General features: G+C 32.8%; 1 protein-coding gene across 2 annotated transcripts in view; it reads left to right on the plus strand.

The window, feature by feature from the left end:
- Positions 1–21,161, plus strand: part of LOC129228497 (protein kinase C, brain isozyme-like) — a 240,001-nt gene that overhangs the window by 184,685 nt on the left and 34,155 nt on the right. Inside the window, exons 13-16 of one of the 2 annotated variants that reach the window (XM_054863179.1) lie at positions 2,724–2,804; positions 6,550–6,657; positions 8,622–8,762; positions 9,247–9,575. In XM_054863179.1, coding sequence (XP_054719154.1) covers positions 2,724–2,804; positions 6,550–6,657; positions 8,622–8,762; positions 9,247–9,417 — 501 coding nt within the window. In that variant the 3' untranslated portion in view covers positions 9,418–9,575. Of the gene's footprint in view, positions 1–2,723; positions 2,805–6,549; positions 6,658–8,621; positions 8,763–9,246; positions 9,576–21,161 lie in introns of those variants that run through there. The other variant, XM_054863185.1, reaches the window with a different exon arrangement.

Raw genomic sequence — 21,161 nt, forward strand, 5'->3', positions numbered from 1 at the left:
AGTAAGGTTTTACTGTACATTTATTAAGGATAATTGTGAGCCATGTTGGTTAACTGCACCACTTTTTTTTTTTTTTTTTTTTTTTTTTGTATATTCACATTAGAAAAAACTAGTTGCACTGCTGCACTCTCCTGGTTAGGTTATGAAATTAAGCTTTCTACTCATTATTTCAGAAAAAAATGTTGGCAATATGGTAAACAGCCCATTGCATCATTTAGTAATTCTGAAGTTACTACTTAGAAGCTGTTTCTGACGTTGTTGAAATTGCTCTCCCCTACATTGTAATCTTCTGTGAAATATTACGAATGGTAGAAATCTTGTAATGTTGGAAAGTGCAAAGGGAAAGTTCTTTGGCATTTAGAAATTTTATTTTCCTGTTTCAAAGTTGCACTACTTCTATGTATAACCAGAAAGTCGCCCATCAAGGTATGACGGGTGAAAATTGCTTCTACATTTGAACGAAGCCATTGCCTGTTTGGTGACATTTTGATAGTTGAAATTGTAACCCAAACTCCGGTGGATTTAATCCTAAACTCCAGTAGGTAGCGTTCATTCTTGACTATTTTTCCTTTCTTCATTTCTCTGAAATGATGCAGTCTTACCAATAAAACAGTTAAGTAAGTGGATTGATTTCAGCCTTGTCCCAATAAAGCCTTTCCCTGCGTGTTAAATATTACCAAAATATATTACTATCAAATTCGCAATTCCAGCGCTCGAATACGCTACCTTGCGGTGATTTATAAAATTAAAGATAAAGGTAAAACACTGTGTTCCACGTGTGTATGTTGGTAAGCACAGACAGTTTGTTATGAGTATTTATTAACGCTTTCGATGTGTCTTAGATTGCTTTCAGCAACAGAATTTTTTCCGTCCCTTAATGGTATTCTCGAGCTTCTCAAAATAATGTTATTTTTCATTATTTCCCTCTAAAAAGTGAGATGATTGTCATAAATGGCGAAAGCGTAAACACAAGAAAACTCTGGATAAACAAACCTTGCATTAGCATAAAATTCTCGTCTGTTCGATGCTTTTTTTTTTTTTTTTTGAAAGAGAATAACTTTATACCAGGTAAATTTGTTTTATTGTTGTGTGTGAATTTGTAAGAATATGTTTTTTTTTTAAATCTTAAGCTCGAAAGAAGGATTTGATAACATTAGCAAAAGAATCAGGGCTTTCATTTCCGCCTAGTTTAAAAATAATTAATTTAACTAACCTAATTTTACTGCAGCATTTAGTTGGAATGGACAGTTTGCAAAATATTTTCTTGAATATATTATGAACAAAATGAAAAATGTTTAACGCTGAGAATTTTCATCGCCAAAATTGTGGGATTATAGTTTAGGGTTATAATTTTAGTATTGTGCGAGCAAAGAACCCTTGGCGAGATTTTGCATGTCAGTTGTAAACCATTTTTATTTTTTATCATGTGTGGAATAAAATGGTAGAAAGATAATCAATTAGAAAGAAAACTATCACCATGTATCCGTAAGAATTTTATTAATGATGAATCACAGAATTAAATCATAATTCAGAAATTAGAAACATACGAAACAGAAAAAATTTAAATGAAACGATTCGGCAGTTTGAGAAATAACTCAGCTACAAATGCAAAACAATTAGCGCTAGCCAAACAAGACAAAGAAGTATCATCTTCTTCTTTTGATAACACTGGTAAACAAAGGTTTTGTTACATGAAATATTTATAGTGTTCTTATGGCCACAATGAAAATGTAGTTCCATCAAGAATGGATAAAATGGGAAATGGATGTATCGAATTCAACATCGTGGAAATGGCTGCTTTAGAACAACAAACTACATGTTTTGCATTAATTTCTAACGTTTAGTAATGCTTCTTGAATTCTCATTTCTTTCTATGTGGGCCAGAATATCCACAAGACTTTGAAAATTAATTTAAAAAGAATAAAGCTAAAAATATCATACATACGAACAAAAATCACAACACTTTTAGCATTTTCTTCGTTACCACATGCGTTTGTTTTAGTTTTTAAGTCGGCCATTAGACAGTGACTGCAGTGCCCCCTATAGTTTGTTGGAGTTGCAAATTATCATGCCATGGCGCGAGTTTCATAGTTGAAACAAGCGGGTTACTCGATGATCGGCTATTATTTATATGAGGATTTACTTTTCATCCCATTCCTGATGTGAAGCAAGGTTAACTTAAACGACTGCATAAAATTGAACCAATATTTCATTTGAAATCGATTCAATAAGTATCACTTCATAGTTTTAGAGAACTGTGTAATAGTTTAGGAAATTGCCTTTCAGTTCATACCAACAAATACAATAAAACCATTAAAATATGAGTAGGGCAGCTTAATATAGAGAAATTAACTCAAAAGTATATTGTGGATGACCATATTCTAAATAATTATTTCTTAATTTTAAACACCTATACATCAGTTTAGAAGTTTTTCTTCCCTTTTATACCAACAAATACAATAAAATTATGAGTGGAGCAGCTTATATATAAAAAGCTTATACATATATATACATTAATTTCAGCTGATAAGTTATGCATACAGTTGACTTCATGAAACTCGAAATGGCATTAATAACTTCTTCATCTTCGATGTTCTTAGCCTTTAGGATCCTGTACTAAACCATAACAAAATGATTATAGATGACTGAAATATACTTTCTTTATTCAAATTATTACTTTTGAAGAAACTTCTTATTTTTACAGAATCTTTCTTGTTTAACAGATAATCTCCTATCTGCCATATGGTAAATCGGTGGACTGGTGGGCATATGGCGTCTTATTGTATGAAATGCTTGTGGGACAGGTAAGAATTACATTTACTACTTTTAATACTTGAATTTACATTTAAAAATTGCCATCATGTATATCAATATTAAGAACAAAGAGTTTGGGCTACAAACTTGTAGTTCAATTGTATAAGACCATCAGCATAAAGGCTAAGACAGCTCTGTCAAAAATATAGAAACAAACTAAAGAATTTCAGTGAGATTTAGATCAGATTTGAGCAACTATGTCAATTAACATAGATAGAATTAAGTCAAGCATTTAAATTCAGGTAGCAATCAAATCGAAAGTGCACATTCAAATTTGTGTGGTGTTCTTCAGTAAAAACAAAACTATCAAGGACACGATAGCATAATTAATCATTCTGAAAAGGTTTTTATGTTATTATACGCAAGCTTTTTAGAGACCTATATGGTTCAGCTTTGGTCTCCTCATCATAAGAAATGTGTCACTTTATATAAAAGGATTGAAAGGAGAACTACTTGGCTAGTTTCAGATTTGGATCATGATTTTAAACTTATAAGACTTCAAATGTATATCTTGAACGAAGGAGAGTCAGATGGAATGTGATTTAGCTGCTTATATTAAACAGAAATATGTCGATTGGCTAAATTTTAGTACTGAAAGTAGAACCAGACATCATTGCTTTAAGCTATTCAAATCCCAGGATAATGTAGAAACTGGGGGGGGGGGGGAATGCCTCTTCACTGAGGTTTGCAGACATTTGGAATAGTTTACAGGAAGCAATTGGTAACTGCAATGTGGTGTTAAGTTTTACTGATGACAGTTGATCAATAATTTCATTGTTTTTTGGCGTGTTGATTTATCAGTATTTTAAGTTGTGTCAACTTTGAAGCAAGAAATGAAGCGCAAATCTCTAGTACTTTTTCTCTTTGAACCAGTTAGGTCCCCCTCCTTCCACTTTTAGTTTTGTTGTCTTGAGAAGTAGGCAAAGCAGACATAGGAGAAATATGATGATGAATGAATGGTCTCATCGATTCTAAACTAAATGAACTAATAGGAGACAATCAGATGGGGAGTAATTCTTATGTTTAAAATTGTTATGATAGAAGATGTTAGAATTGTTTAATTCAGTGCCGAAGAAATGGCAAAATGATGCCACTGCTTATTTCTTTTCTTGGAGTCTTTCTTTCATTTTCCCCTAAAATTTCTGCGAGCAATTTACACCACTATTTCCCCCCAAAACAACATTAAACTTGATGATAGGACATCAATAGACAGTTTCCATTTAAAATTGAACGCACATTTTTCACTTAAGAGTAAAAAAAGAAGTAAATGAAAACTTTCTATTAACATTTGACAGTGTTAGAACTCCTAAACCCCTCTTTGAGCATGAACCTTGAAGCTAGAGATTTCTGTTGTAAGTTGCTCAAGTCACATGTCTTTTTTACCAATAATGAAATATGTTATTATTTCACTGAGGTTCAATAATGTGTATAACAAAAGCTCACTTGGAATTCCTTACATTTTATTTCAAAGAAATGACTTTCCCTTCATTTGTTTGTGCAGTCACCTTTGACCTCTGTCACTGTAACTGTTTCCTCCAATTGCTAGACCCTTTTTTTCCCATTCTTAAATGTTAGTCATATATTTTTTTTATTCATTTCTAGAATTTTCTCCTCGAGATTTTTTTTTTGTCTCTTAGCCATTTTTTAATCATGAAGATAATTTTCTTAGTAGTTTGAGTTACTAGCTGCTTCATTTGTCATAAGTCTGTAATGCATAAAATACTATTTATGTGTAGCAGCTATATGAATTTTGCAAAAAAAAGGTTTTGTGTAGATTTTTTGCAGAAAATTGCAGCATCCCATATACCTACCTTCTTCAAGATATGAGAGAATTTCTCACTTCATTCCTCCAGAGTTTTGAAAGTCAAAAAAAGGGAATTATTTGGATTGAATGTCCTTATTCATTCTCGAACATGTAGGATATTCACGAAGTGATCGAGCGAAATGAAACGAACGTTTGCTCTCTGCTTTAGGATAGGACTATTTTACCTATTGTGGTTATCATAAGACTTAGGAAGGAATTACAGTTATGTTAGCCAAGGAAGAAATTATTATTATAATTATAATCACTAGGGGTAATAAATAAATTACAATTACTTTAACTATTAAGTAAATATGATTAGTATTAATGCAAAATATAAATTGTTCTTCAAAATATGAATAATTCTTTTTTTTTTTTTTTTTTTTTTTGTGAAACCTTTATAATATGATTTCTTAACTTCGGCAGCTGTTCTAAATGGAATTGTGAAGAACATTCAAAATAATTATTATTATTACTCATGGATCTGATGAGGAGTTTACAATAATTTAGGCTAAAAATTACTACTAAGGTGAAATGATGACTGATAAATATACTGCTGCTCTGACTAAAATAACATAGAAGATAGTCATTTAGAATTGATTGATCGCTGTCAGTTCTTCAACAACAAATGCAGATTAAGTTCCAAAAATAATAATAATAATAATAATGGAGGGAAGAGACATTATATGTTTTACACAATTATTTCAGCACTAGAAAGTCGCCCATCATGGTACGACGGGTGACAATTGTTTCTACATTTGAACGAAGCAATTGTCTGTTTGGTGATATTTTGATTGTTGAAATTTTAACCCTAACACCAGTGGATTAACGCTAAACTCTAGTAGATAAGGTCAATTCACAACTCCAGAGCTCGAATACGCTACCTTGCGGTGATTAACAATACTACCGAAAATGGTAAAACAGTCCATTCCACGTGTTTTCTTTGGAGTAAATTACAGGCTTCAGACAGTTTATGATGTAATGTAATTTCAGAAGAATAGAAAAGAAAGCTTCCCACAAACACGATGAAAAATTATTGTTATTCACAAAGCGTCAAAGCAAGTTATAAGTTAGGGCATTTGTCTGTTTTACCTTTTCATCCGCCATTAGACAGTGGCTGCAGCGCCCCCTATAGTTTATTAGAGTTGTGAATTGTTTTGGTTCCTTCGTTTTCCTAAAATGAATCTTAAGTAAAACTGCTAAGTTGCAGGATCGAGTTCAGCCTTATCACAATAAAGTTTTTTCATCCACGTTAAACATTACCAAAACATATTATCAAATTATCATGCCGTGGCGCGAGTTTCATTGTTGAAACACGCGGGTTACTTTATCATCGGCTATTATCTATATGAGGATAATGAAAAGGGGATAGTGTCACACAAACTCTGAAGGATATGTGCCATTTTTTCTAATATTTTAAATTTCTCATATTTTAATTTGAATTCTGATAAGTGAACTTACTTTGATTTCATGAAATAAAACAGAGTTATCTGAACTTTTTTTTCTCTCTCTCTTTTTATTGTTGTTACTGACTTCTTTTTAATCAGACCATGCGAGTGAGCTCGATATTTTTGTGGAACAAAATGTTAAGTTTTATAAAATATTTTCACTAAAAATGTTAGTCCTTAGTTGCAGTTTTTTAGATACTGTAAAAGCACTTATTTTCGAGAGCTGAAAATTTCAAATTTTATATTAACAGAACCGAAAGTTGATTATGTACGTGCATGCATAAAGTTTAAACATTTCGCGACTAGAATAGGCTCACGAAAGAAAGTGCTTTTACAGTCAAAAGCGAAAGTTATTTTTTCTTCTTTTTAGCTAATAGTGTACTACATTGCAGTGATGGTCATCTCTTTAGGACATGTTATAACAGACTTACACATACATTGAATAAAAGTATATTTAGGAATTTAGGAAACTTTTTTTCTCTGTAGCCTCCATTTGATGGGGAAGATGAAGAGGAATTGTTTTCATCAATTACAGACAATAATGTATCATATCCTAAATCGTTATCAAAGGAATCAAAAGAAGCATTAAAAGGGGTGAGTTTCATATTATTATGCAGTTTTTAGAAATACAGTCGGACCTCCATAGATCGAAGCAGCAAATTGGAGCAAAAAAAAATCGAAATACGGAAATTTCGATACATAGAAACAATCTTATTTTATCCTAAAAATCTCCTAAAACATTAAAATTAAAGCTAATTTTTGTGAATGAAAGCCAATTTACCGAATTTCTAATTTATACGAGATCCGATTAAATTGAAGTTAGTAATTAAAATAATAACAGAAATTACATTTTTGCCCCTTTCATACATCTTCATTCTTCGGCAATTCAACTTGATCCTCAACATTAGCGGATTTTTGTTTTGACAATGTAATCGAGAGAAAAGGAAAAAATCAATCTACTTAACTTGAATGATTTTTATTGCAGCTAAAAAGATTAGGAATGATAATCTACAGACAAAAAAGGATAACTTGATACTGATTTTACAATGTTACTGGTTACAACTAAGAATTGAGTACTTGAGGGAATTTAAGAACTCCGGAACAAAACAACGACCTATCTACGCACCCCTCAACCCCAGATTCCTTATGAGTTTCGTAGCAACCTTTAGTGAACATAATTTTCTCCTCTAACCTTCATTTTTCATGAGACGAACAGTCTAAAGTGGAAAAAAGATCTACAAATGTCTCGCAACAAATTTCGATATATGTAAGTTCGATATATGGAGGTTTGACTGTAATTCGATTTTCTTCTCTTTTCTTTCTTTACTTAAGTTGGTTATTATAATATGGTTGCTGAATAAAAATATATATCACGGAATTTATTATAGTTTATTAAAGAACCAGTTTCGTAGTGATTGTAAAACGATCTCAACAAGGTAAATGCATTGAATTACTTTCCTAATTATTTCAACATTTTAATTAGGGTTTTGATTCTTATTAGTTTCGCTTGCTTGTTTTTCATACAAGTATTTTCCCTTACATTTTGATCATTAAAAAGATAGATATTATTGAGAACCTAGCGCATTTATTCTAGCTTGTTTTAAGTTGGCAATTTTCATAGTTAAAATATAAAACAAATTATTTGTTTCATTTCATTTTATTCTTTTATTAATAGAAACAATTGTAATGAAATTCCTAAATTCCAGATCGCAATATATTTTCGATCAAAATTTATCTTAAGTGTTCAGTTTCCTTGATTGCTTTGAAAAAAATTGTTATTTCAGATAACATCTTTGGCGTGCTATTTAATATGCATGGTGTAAAATTTTCAATAATTCCAAAACATCATTTACATGAAACTACAAAAATAAATAAACGATTTCTTAGGAATTAAAGAAAATTAAGGAAAGATATAAAAGAAAGGAGGAGAATTATTCAAAAGAAATAAGAAAACACTATCTAAAAATAGACCATGATAGGGTTAAAAAAATTAATTTTGTTGTTATAAAACTTATCAACACCTAAAATGTATCATATTTAATTTAAAAGAATTAAAATTTGCATTCAGTCTCAATACATTGTTTTTTAAATTTAATTTCTAATGAAATTCCCAATTCCTCCAATCATTTAGAATTTGTTATGCAATTTTCATCTTATTTATTAGGGTCTTTTCACATTTTTTTTGGCCTTTCAGTTTTTGGAGAATTTTATGCACAGTCCCCCCCCCCCCCCTCTTTTTTTTTTTTTTTCTTAGTTGTTAGAATTTTTTACTGTATCACTACGGTTCTTCATTTTGTGTTAGAAAGTTTCCTGTATTCATAACGACATTTACGTTTATCATTTCCATAAACTTTCCGTATGTTTGTTTATTTATCGTTGTGGCCAATCAACCATGAATCGATTAGCAGAAGAATAGTCAAAAAAGAGTGTAAATGCTGCATAACTTAAAAACAAGTTCCAAAAAAAAATTTAGTATATCTGTTTGCAAACATCAAAACTTAACCATATGCTCGTTCTTAATGTGTAACTCTTAAACTAAGATTTTTGGGATCTTTCAGTTTTTGACGAAAATTCCAGAAAAACGCCTAGGAAGTGGCCTCAGTGGGGAGGAGAATATCCGTATTCACCCCTTTTTCAGGAGAATCAGCTGGGAGAAGATTGAAAACAAAGAGGTACAACCACCTTTCAAGCCAAAAATAGTGAGTGCTTCTTATTATCTTTTGAATATGTTCTAATACCATACCTCTGTGTTATGAAAATCTTTCTATTCGAGCTACAGCTCCTATGGGCATGCTTATAACAAGGAGTTGTATCAAACTAGAACCATCCTTTCTAAGCGCAAGTCTGGGATTCATCTCATTTTTAGGAACTAAATGTTCTCACTAGCCTGTTTTCTGAATGAGATCTAGCTTTTGCGTTTATGTTTTACTGTTATTATTTTCAAGACTGCTATTGGTCTATTTAGGAACTAAATTAAATCTTGGATTTTTTTCATTGAGTGAGAGCACTGAATCTGAAAAGTTATCACTGAAGCATATTTACTAACTATCCATGCTGCTAATGCACGTTTTTTGTTCACTGTATCTTTCTTTATTTTGATTTATTTACTTAATTTTTGATGCTGCTTGTAACTCAGCCTCACTCTTCATTTTGTTTTCTCTCTCTCTCTTTCTTTTGCTACAGAAAAACGCACGAGCGGGAGAAAATTTCGACCCCGTCTTCACGAATGCCAAAATAAACCTGACCCCCGCGGACTCTTCGATCATGGACAACCTGAGCGGGAACGAGTTCTCCGGATTCACGTTCGTCAACCCCTTTTACCTCCCGCCGCAATCCCAAGAGACGGAAGCTTAACCACCGCATTTTTCATTTTTCGTTTTCCACCTTCAATTTTCTGTTTCCTCTTTTTTCCTGTAAAATAACATTATAGGTATAGGTTTTTTACCACTTGGATCATTGTCATGCTTCACGATGGGTCCCACATTGCTAATGGCAGGAAGACCAATGTGCAACTGTGAAACCAAAACTGCTCTCCAGGCATCCGCAGCTGAAAACGTTGTCCGCAAACAGCTTGCTCGAAGGGCAATTCCATGTCTGGCAGAATGGAAAACAAAAGTTTAGGTGATTGCAGTGAATTTATTTTAAATAAAACTGATCATATATATATTATTTCCATTTTCTCGTTAACCGTTAAAATATAAAAAACAAAACAGATTTTTTTTTTTTTTTTTTTTTTTTTCAATTTTTATGCTATTTTTGCTTTATGACGAAATGACATTTTTGTCAATCAAGCTTTTGAATTTCTCAGTACGAAACGAAATTTCTGTGAATTATGTTGAAAGTTATTCTTTTAACTGATGAGTGCTTTTAAGATACATTAGCAACAATGAGAAACTATAAATCTGAATAACTTTTCATGCATTGGATAAAAATAATTAAAGTTTATGTGTTGTGGTGGAATAATAAGAATTTTATTGGTCCATTCATTGTGGAAGTGACCATATTTTAAATGAAATTAAAAAAAAAAAATCTACTTAGCTCACGTGAAGTTACTGAACAGAGAGTATTGAGTAAAATAATTTATATAGCCATTCCAATAAAAAATTTTAAAGAAAATATTTTTGTAGAAGTTGTAATTTTCATGGAATTGCCCCGAATGTATTGCTAATAACAGCGAAGATTCTTCATCCTCAAATGTGGTATTCTGTAAAACTGCTCCAGTCATCCACTATTGAATCCTCGCATAAAGACTTTGTTGGTGTGATTTGCTGTTTCAAGTAGATTATAAGGCCTGTTGGATTGAGAAAAATAATTCTGATTTTGAGTTTAAAAATGATTGTTGGAGCAAGGCTAAGTTGGTAGCGTAATCTAATACACCCTAGAAACAACGATAATGTACTCAAATTGGAGCATATCGCAGAGTCGATATGTTTCCGACGATGTAGTTTTCAAATTTGACGCAATCACATGCTCATTTTTGAAACCTTGCACTTACTCAGAAATGAAACAATATGTGCTCATTTTTGAGACATTTGCTCATTTTTGAATATGTGATAATTTCAAAACTTAGTATTAACCGAGTTAAGTACTCATTTTTGAGTATGAAATAATTCAGCACACTCTTTGAAAGCGTGGGTACTCATATTTGAAACACAAGGTTTCAAGAAAGAATTGAAAGCATGAATGTACTCATTTTTGAAAACTTCATTTTTCTCAGTGTAAGGCCCTTGGTAGCCTCAACAATACTGCCGAGTTAGCTTTGACCCAACTATAGAAACACAAAATGACAAGTTAAAAAGAAAAAAAAACTGTAATACACAATAAAGTTCCCAAAAAGTCAATCAGAAATTAGTTTGAATTGGAAACAACAATGCATTGCTATAAAAGTCTTCAAAAAAATGTGCTCTAATTTTTTAACTGAAGTTAGTCGGGTTTTGTTTCAAACCTCTCCGATTCAAAACTGATTGAATTTTTGTAAGTAATCAACTTCTTAACAGTTGGAAATTGTACATTTAAAAAAAAATGATAATGTCAGCAAATTTTTTGAAAATATGTAGAGAACAGTACTGTTTTATGTATTATTATGCATAACATTTAATAAGTAGATTATGTAATCTACTAACTATATAGGAACTATTATAACTATATTTAGGAACTACTTTCAAACCTTGGACAGTGGTAGTCTGGAAAATATTTTTCTTTCGTCTCTGAAACTATTTACAAAAATTTGTAAGCATTATTCTTCTGTTTCTGCCCTTAACATTTTTTAAACTCTTGATGGAATAAATATGTTCGATTAATGGTCACAGAGTTAATGATATGATAGATACGCTCTTTCAAAAGCTCTATCATATTAGTATATCATTGTAATAGGAACAGCTTACGTTCTTTCCAGATCAAGGAAATTAAAAAAATAATAATTTTGATAATAGGTAAACATGGTAATAAAAGAGTTGCGACTTTTATGCAAGGTTTTGCATAAACGTTTTTTCCTCGATTCGACAGGCCTTTTTTTTTTCTAATTGTAGGCTCAGGTGAGCAACCGAAGAAGAGTTAGGGCATTGAGAAGAGATAAAATGGAGGGAACTCAGACTTTCATTTGTAAAGGAAAGACCCCAAGTCACGTGACAGATTTTAAACAAAAACATTGAAAGAAATCAGGTTTCTTTCGCTGGTTTCACGCAAAACGTGTCAACCATTCGTCGTTGTTGAGTCACGTGACTTGAGCTCTTTGCCCAAACTTTTGCTTAGCCAATGATTGGACTTGCTCCCTCCATTTACTGATTCCTGCTCTAACGGTTAGGGCCAAGTCCCTTACAATCCTTATATGAGGCAATAAGAAGCATTATGCAAGAGGACATCTGTATAATTTGAGTAAAACTGGTACAAAATTCAAACAATAAATAGGCTCTCATTAAAAAGCTCCTATAAATCATGCTCTGTAGCAGTAGCTTCCAGGACTACTACTAGTACTCGAAACATATGAGAGTTTCTTCTACCATTAGTACCAGTTACCTCTAAATTTTGATTTTGGTGCTTCCCACATATATACGAGGGCTGTTAAAAAAGTATCTAGCCTTTGTTTGAAGAGAAAAAAAAACTAGCTACCCTGGAGCTTTGAAAAACCTAATCACACTCAAAGTAGTGTCTTTAGGACTCCCTTCACTTCAAGCGGTGTTGCCATTTGTTAGAAGCATTCCAAGAAGGCCTATTTTGTATGAAGAGTAACTCGACTGTCTTTGCAGTCTTAGTGTCTTTTGTTGTCCAGTGTACCTTCAATCACCTCTTTTGGGGAACAGCAATCAGTCCCAAGGGGCCACATCAGGAGTGTAAGGAGCCTATTGAATCACATAAGTCTGGATTTTCACAACAAAAAAAAAACCCTTCGAAATCAAGTACTGAAAAATCGTTATCAAAAGCGTCTGTATCTTACGAATGTTTTCTTTTGACTGTCTCCCCTTTCTGGCAAAAGTTTGATGCAGTTGTGCTTCTCCAGTAGTGCCGCCATTTTTCTTGACAATAAAAAATCTGACCAAAGCCTTATCCTTATACTCCCGTCACAAAAAAAAAAAAAAAAAAAAAGAGGTCTGATACTTTTCTAAGAACTTAACAACCCTCGTATATATAAGGATTTTCTGAACGATACCCCTCCCAAGAAAAAAATCTGGTTGCTTCACTATGTGCATGCCTAATGTTAACTTGTGCTTCAACTGACAAATTTTGCATGAGCGAGCACTGTATACCCACAATTGCTTTTTTCTTGCAATGTTCTTTTGCTTCTTCTCTACAGAGAAATTGCCTTCTACTAGTCAAGCTGTAGAGGGAGGTGATACTGTTCCATTTATTTGTAAATTGTGTGGCATATTTATGTGCTCGAAGTGCATGATATTCTTAAACGTAAAACGATACTCTAATGCTGATTTCAAGCTAGATTGTGCGGTAACTAGTGCTATGGTTATCATCATAACAACTGCGAGGACTTTAACTATGTAAAACCATAGTACAATCGACATACAGTAGAACCTCATTAGTCCAGATTAATATCGGATCTAAGTCGTTCGAATTAATGAAAGTACGGATTAAACAAAATAACCTATTAATTGAGCCAAAGTGTATAAACAAACTACTGTATACAGTAAAAATTGTATTTTGAGTTAAAGAGAATGAAATACAAAACTGCTTAAGAGAAAATTATAAAAATACATAATGCGGCCAACTAATAATACATTATTGCACTTAGTCACCTGCTATTTATACAGTAGATACGTCTAAATGGCTATTCGGATTTGGTGAAGTCCGGTTTAATGAAGTCCGGATTAATGAGGACATTGTATCGTAATTTTTTAAATGATGAAGATTTTAAGTGGTCGTATACATAACTAGCAATGAGTAAACAATTAGCAATGAGAGGATGTGTTGACTACGTTATGTAGAGCCAATGACATGCGCTGCATGTTTACACCATAGATGTAGTATAACTAGATGCACAACTCTGTAGCGGCTACCACTGGCCGCCATTGAACGAGCGAATTTGGAAATTAATGGTTTCCCGTCACAGACCTGCATCAGGCTACAGCAAAAGTTGTTTGCGCGCATACACTTTTCGGACGTTTGCCCGTCTACTAGAAGACTTCGCTTGCCTATGGAACCGGTTTCTCGTTGTGTATCTAGTTAATATCACTTCTATGGTTTACAGTAAAAATTTTGTGGCAGTCGGTATGAAACAAGCATAAGGGCCGTTTGCAGAAATGTTCTTTAATTGACCTTCATTTCGTTTAACTCTTTACCAGGATCAACAAAAGATTTTTGTAGAAGGCTCTTTTTTGCTAGTAATCTAGTTCAAAATTCAAATTACTTCTCTTTGATACCGGTGAGAACGAAAAAATTATTCTTGATGTTGAGTTCAACAATCACATGTTTTTCAATATCTTTATGAACATGGATATTATCTCGTTTTTTACACCTTTAAATATCTTGTTGAGCAAAGCCATGAGACTGAGCTTCGGAATGAATAATATTGAAATTTGAAATTCTCAACATTACAGCAGTTTGACAAAAGGTTAGGATTGTCAACTTACTTAATTTGATCCTTGTGTTTACGAAATTCGGAAAACTTACGTTAATAAGTACAATATATTATATGAATTCATCATGTGATTGTTGAACTTAGTGGTAATATATTATAGACTATCATAGTCTAACTATGCATTCTAAAATAACTGCTATCTCCAAGTGTCCTCACCAAACGTTCTGAAAAGAGAAGCAAGAATATTTTTGCAAAATTTTTGATCAGGCTATGCTTTCCAAGCGTATTTTTTAACGCAAAAGACGTGAAAATGAGCTAGTTTTTTTAGAGCAACAGTGCCACAAATTATTTCAATACAGCTAGAGTTTTGTGACCATTGACGAAGAAGACTTCTTAGATTTTTATAATATACGGGTGGATAAAAAAAAGATATCCGGTTTCCTTTGCCGGTTCTACGTACTTCGAAATGCAAGCCCAAAAGAAAAGAAACCATATGTGTTTCTATTTTTTCCCTTTGTTGTAAATTGATTCTGCTGTTGATTGTGTCGTAACTGGACTTAAATATTAACCCTAATAACAAACCTCATAGAACAGCCAAGGTTTTTTTTTTTTTTTTTTTTTTTTTTTGCGTGTGTGTGATTTACGATGAATGATAGCGATATATAGAATTGGATACTATATACTAAATTTAAGACAAATTTTAATTCTGGACATATTTAATAAACGCATAGATTTTTTTCTTTTTAAATGTTTTTTTACTCAATAGAAAGACAAGTTAAAACTCATTTAGAAAAGCTCCAGAAAGAGTCTAGGAAGTTTTTTAGACATGTCTTTGTAAATAATGACTTTTAACTAGCCTGTAAGAAAGAAATTCTCAACTTATGGGAGCTCCCCCCCCCCCTCTTTGAGGATGTGATAGATCTAAAAAGGGGTGCGAGCATCAGCGAGTTCAAACTCATATGAAACTAAAATATTACTATTTACTGAAAACTGGAAATTCCTTATGTATTTTTCAATGCAAAATTTCCAGATCTTTAATGTAGATTTTGGTTAAGGTCGTAGTAAAGCTTTAATGTCGAAATAATCACGTGCACTAATTATTATGTTGTTATTTTATGAAAGGAAGCGATAAAAATTAGAAACGTAAGTTATATTTCGAAAGCTAAAAGTTCTAGAAACGCTTGTGTAAAAAGGCTTTCTTTAAAAAGCCTGAGAAATATTGGCAATTTAACAGAATACTTCGCAGAGTTTTCTCATGATGAGCTTCATATCAACTAAGAGAAAACAGATATCAACAATATACCTAAATGCTTAACTTTTCTGAAGTTTCTAACCATGAAACTACGTGTATCTAATGTAATAAATATGTAGTAAACCTGCCTGTTTATTATAAAACTTTTACCAATTTTTTATAAATCAGTTTAAAAAGCTTTTACTCATAGGCAAACAACGTAAATGTCAAAAAACATGTAATTTTATAAAATCCTGAAACTAAAGAAAAAAAGTTTTAAGAACGAGGTGAAAATCCTAATGGATAACGGCAAAACCCTAATTACTAGGAAGTAATATTGATGAGGAAGACAAAATTCAAAAAAATGAAGAGACAAAATCAAGTGAATAATTCTCCAGGTAACATTAGGAAAATCTTAGTGACTAAGGGCAATAATTTCTTAATTTTAGAAAATAATCCTTTTATTACTGGAGAAGTTCTAATGATCGAAATGAGATCGTCTACAATTAAAGATTCTCTCTACTCATCCTGATATATATAATAGTGAATGATCGAGTAACGCTCCTGACGTCATCAACAATGAAACTCGCTCCACGACATGATAATTTGATAATATTTTTCGGTAATGTTTGACGTGCAGGGAAATGCTTTATTGTGACAAGGCTGAATTGGATCCGGCATCTTAACTGTTTTACTGGCAAGACTGTCATTTATAAGAAGGAAGAAACGAAAAAGTGGTCAACAATGAACGCTATCTACTGGAGTTGAGGGTTAATCCACCGGAGTTAGGGTTAAAATTTCAACTATCAAAACATCACCAAATAGACAATTGCTTTTTTCAAATGTTGAAACAATTTTCACCTGTCATACCTTGACGGGCGATTTTCTAGTTAAGAAAATAAGTTTTAATGGTTGACAAAAAAAAAACTTAACAGTGAAAGAAAAAACGCAATCACTAAAAAGTAAAATTTCAATCATTATTAAAAAAAACACGCTTTTTTTTTTTTTTTTTTTTTTTTTTTTTTTAAACTTTGCACATTAAGGAAATACATTTTAATAATTGGGAGGAAAATACTTCTAGTAATGAAATAGTCCCCAATCGTAACAGAAAAACTTCTTAATAAATAAGAGAAAATCTCAATGACTAAAGGAAATGTTTAGGAACAAATAAATTCTCCCCAAAATCAGAAGTAATAAATAAGAGGAAGGGTTAGTACTGAGGCCGCTGAAGCAGTAGGTGAAGTGCGGGATTGATTATTTGCTGGGTAGAATAAAATTTAAAAAAAAAAGAATACAAACTACTTAAAATATAGTCAGCAATAAAAGCCGCCTCTTGTTATGGGAGTGAAATTGCAGGGATTGTTGTTACTCTTTCAGGTATCGTCTTCAACTCTATTGGCGCATTTGAGATCAAAACTCTCTTGTGCAATAAATATGCCTCCTAAATGAATCACTGATATGGGAATCGAATGTTAAATTTTCTCAGGACCTTCAATCAGCATATATAAACATTCATAAATTTTCTTTATTTTAAATGCAATATTGTTATTTTGTTGTAAGACAACGTTACTTTTAAGCAGTAAGATGACATTTGCCTCCTGCTCGGTAATTGTCTATTCCAGACTGATGAGTCCTTAACAAGGGCGAAACTACAGTCTCTGGGTGGCATAACCAGGCAGTCGGTGTATTAAAGGAATTTTACTTTTAGTTTTCGGCAATTCGTACCTTATGCTAGAATACGTTAAAAGGGGGAAGAGTCCATGGTAACCCCGGAAATTCTAAGAAGAGAGCAGAGGTAATGAGGTTTGACAAGTAACTTTGTAAAATAACTTGTAAAGTGAACAGTATGAAAAAATATCTAAATTTCAAAATCATTTCGACTATAGAATGCCTAATTTTTGGCTTACATAAATTATTTTTTCCCCATATTCATTTCTGAAATAACTTTAAAAACTTGACTCTCTCTCATTTTAAGTGAGTGAAATATTTCATGCAAATATTGGCAGTTAATGGGTCAAAAAAATACCCCTCATAATTATCTTCAGGTAGCATTTTGTGGAAGAGGTTTCTTAAAAGTATGATAGCGAAATCTCAGAAAGGTAATGCGGTCTACAATTGGAAAAGGTGTTCTTTCATCTTAAGATTGCAACCACGGGTAATTTCCTGTTTGAGGAGCATAGTTATGTTTTCCCTAACAATAGGTTTTAATTCAGTAAAAACACAAGAGGGTAACGACACCAGTAACAGACATGCTTAAGACATCGCTCTCAGGTTAACTCAATTGCCTGATCCTTTTAATGTGCTTGGACTTTTTAAACTATTTCTGTCTAATGCAACAACATTTCATCTAACGTTTGGCTGCTTCTGGATCCTCTGAATCAGGTATTTCTATTTTTATTTGCTCAATTTCGAAGAAAGGTCGTAGCCTCAGTAACAGACACCGAAAAATCTGACGATACCCAGTAACATACAGAATGACGAAAGGATGAGCAATGGACACAATTCCCCTTTTCTCTTCAAAATGTGCCAAAGTTCTTTATGTTAAGAAATACAGCCTTATTAAATTCAAATAATCATAAAACACCAGCTGATCTTGTGGTGGCTGTTCATAACCTTCCTCCACTGCATTGTAAATACGAACTGGCTCATAAAATTCACTCTGATAGCACTAGATGGTTGCACCGTATTCATGAGCCACAGCAACATCAGTTTTACCCTCCTAAAAGGCTTATTATTTTAATCCAAACATTTATTACTATCTGTTACTGAACCCTTGTCTGTTACTCGGGCCGTTGTCCTATTGGGTGTCAAGACGTTTAGCTCATGACACCCTCTTAAGGATCATTGTCCCAGTTGCTGTGTTGAGAATCTATAAAATTTGTCAGTGATCAAGCATAGTATGCGCATGCGCATTTATCACAAGCGGGTGAGCGTGATTTTTAAACGGTGTTGTTGAAGAGAGAAAAACGTAATTAAACGAATTGAAGTGGCCTTATTTTTTATTTATAAACGAGTACTTAGAATTAATAAATTTAAAAAAAAAATTGAAATTAGGATGTATCCAAGCTGTCCTGGACGCTATAGGACTGGAGCCGTGACCTTTGACAACTCACTCTATTTAACTTTTGCATCTTGATTTAAAATTTGAGAAACTAGATTTTAACTTCAGCCTTGTTGCAGACAAATCTTCTAGGGACTCATGTAACAGGTAAACTATGCAATTACACGTGTTGCCAATAGTGGTGACTGATTCAAAAAGATGAATGTTCTGCCTGAATTGGAGACAGCTTAAAATTGTACAGGGATTATTTATTTGAAAAAAAGCAGCAAGGTACTTTTCTTTTCTTCTTAAAACTACAATTGACGTGCCAAATCAATAGAGGAAAGTCATGTATATACAGCGTTCTTTATTTATTCAAAATAAAGTTGACAATCTTGTTACATTCAGTTCTTTGTAAAGAACTTAGAGAGTGGGTTATCCTTGTGGAATTTTTCATCAAGTAATCTCTGTCACTATTTATTTTTATGCTGAGGTGATGATTTCATATATCGCCCGGAACCAGTTTCTAAGACGTTTGAAGATTGTTTCAGGCAAATATGTTTAGAAATTTCCCGGCTTAATATAACGAGAGTAAAAACTGCTCTTTACCACAACGAATTTTTTTTTCTCATTGCCTTAAAGAACATATATGCAAATTTCACATATCGAACTCATAAATCTAAGGTGGGAATGCAAGATGTCTTACATAAAACTGATAGAGTACGTTCAACAGGAATTGCCTTCCACATTTCTGGCATTTTGTTCAATTCGTGACAATGATTGTTCCTTTTCATTGAGCATTTCAAGACGTTGGTGGAACAATCTCACTAGGAGTATTTTTTCAAGATATGATTCTCTTAAATATAGCCTTGTTGAATTTTTTATTAAAAATTTTTTATCGTTTTTTTTTATTAGGTTTTTTTTTAATGTGTTATACGCTTTTATTGTCTCTTAAGCCTCGAAACATATGTAGTTCTTTCGAAACTTTTCAGTTTCAATATGATAGCTGTTATTACTTTTCTGACTCGCATATTTTAGGCTCAGAATTAACGAGTATCTTTAAAGTTCAGAAGGGCTTAAACGAATAAAATCAGAGTTCCGTTTTTTCTCCGAATTCCGAAGGCTCGTGTTGTAGATAAGTTTCACGATTTGACGATCTTTCCTTGCAGTTTCAATGCATTTTGAACTATTTTTCGAATTCATTTGCACAGTTTGGGATACCTGGATGACTTTCAACTTGCGACATTTGTAAGCGCTCATAGTGTTCAAGTAATTGAGTTGTGGATGAAAATGAAAGGTGAGGTATTGACAACTATTGATCTTTGTCGGCTTTTCGGTGTTTTGACCCTACTAGTGTGCACTCTCTTTCAGTATTTCACGTCATTATCAATAGAGAACCTTTTAAAATAATGATTTTGTAGGTAGAAAACATTCTGAGAAAACAAACTTTGATACATAGGAGTTCCTCTTTTTCCAAGTTTGATCTCAACAAGATTTTTCATCAACAGCCAGGAGATCCTGTTGTGTTTTTATCCGATAACTATAGGTTACGAAAGCGAACAAATTGTTGTTTACAGAGAACAGGTGGGTAGTTGTTGAGAAATCGGATCCGAAACGGATTTAAAACATTCCAGAAGTCGATTTTAAAGTTGAAATTTTGACGAGAGCCTCCTATTACAAAGTTCGATCTCACCGCAAACGATTGATTTGAGGAAAATTTTCGAACTTATGCTCGTAGTAATGGCAGAACGCACAAATGAAGAATCAAATGTGATTAAATTTTTCTAATAGCACCCAAAATGTAGGAATTTCGTGTCTTTCGCGGTTACATAAAATTCCAATCTGCAACGGACCGTTGATAGCATTAGAATCCCTTGAAGAAACGGGAAAAACTATTTACTTGTAAATATCACTGACATGTACATAATATACATATGATTAGCTCTTATTAGTTACTTATCACGCACTTGGATATTGTGTTTATGAAAATACATTGTTCTGATTCGATCCGTTTTGTTTGTATTTATTTCACGGAGTGTTTGTGGTTTTTGTTTGTATTCCTGTAAAAATATCATTACAATGCATTATTGTGAGTAGCGTATATGGGCTAACTATCAGAGTCGTCAATACGCATTCAATACATTTTCATTGTGCATTTAAATATGTTCTTGGGGTCGCTCAAACGCCTTGTGTCGATCAAGATATCCTTTCGGAGTGGTTTTGCCTACACCCATGTATTTCTTTTTGAAAAAAAAATGTTGTTAATATCCTTTTCAGAAACCAAGCAGTTTCAACTTGTAAAAGAATGTGTACTGTTCGCTCGAATATCAGGGGTCCTAATTTCGCATTGCTCGGCCCGCTTGACTTCAGTCCGCGTTAATTCAGCATTGGTTACAAAAGTTCCAAGTGAACGAAAATTACCGTTTTACCTAATCTCGGGCTTGACTCAACCCGATTTACTTCTCTTCGCGTGAATCAACACCTTAGTTCACTTGGTAATAAAAACGACAACGAAATAGTAAAACGGTGATCTCTTTCCAGGGACTTTCTAAGTGAACGGAAATTACCGTTTTAGCCTACTTTCCCAGTAAAAGTTAGAGAAAAAAGAAAAAAAAAACATGAAAGAAGGCTTAATCATCTTTAAAATATCGCGAAAAACAAAAAAAAAATTTATAATTATCAAAAAATTAAAAACTGGAAAGTAGTAAGTACCATTGAGATGGGGTAAAATGTTTGTCCTCCCCCCCCCCCCCCGCAATTACTTTTGAGAGAATAGTCAGATCTGAGCTTTTTTTTTTTTT

The sequence above is a fragment of the Uloborus diversus genome, chromosome 1 (assembly GCF_026930045.1).
Source record: "Uloborus diversus isolate 005 chromosome 1, Udiv.v.3.1, whole genome shotgun sequence".
Lineage (NCBI taxonomy): Eukaryota > Metazoa > Arthropoda > Arachnida > Araneae > Uloboridae > Uloborus > Uloborus diversus.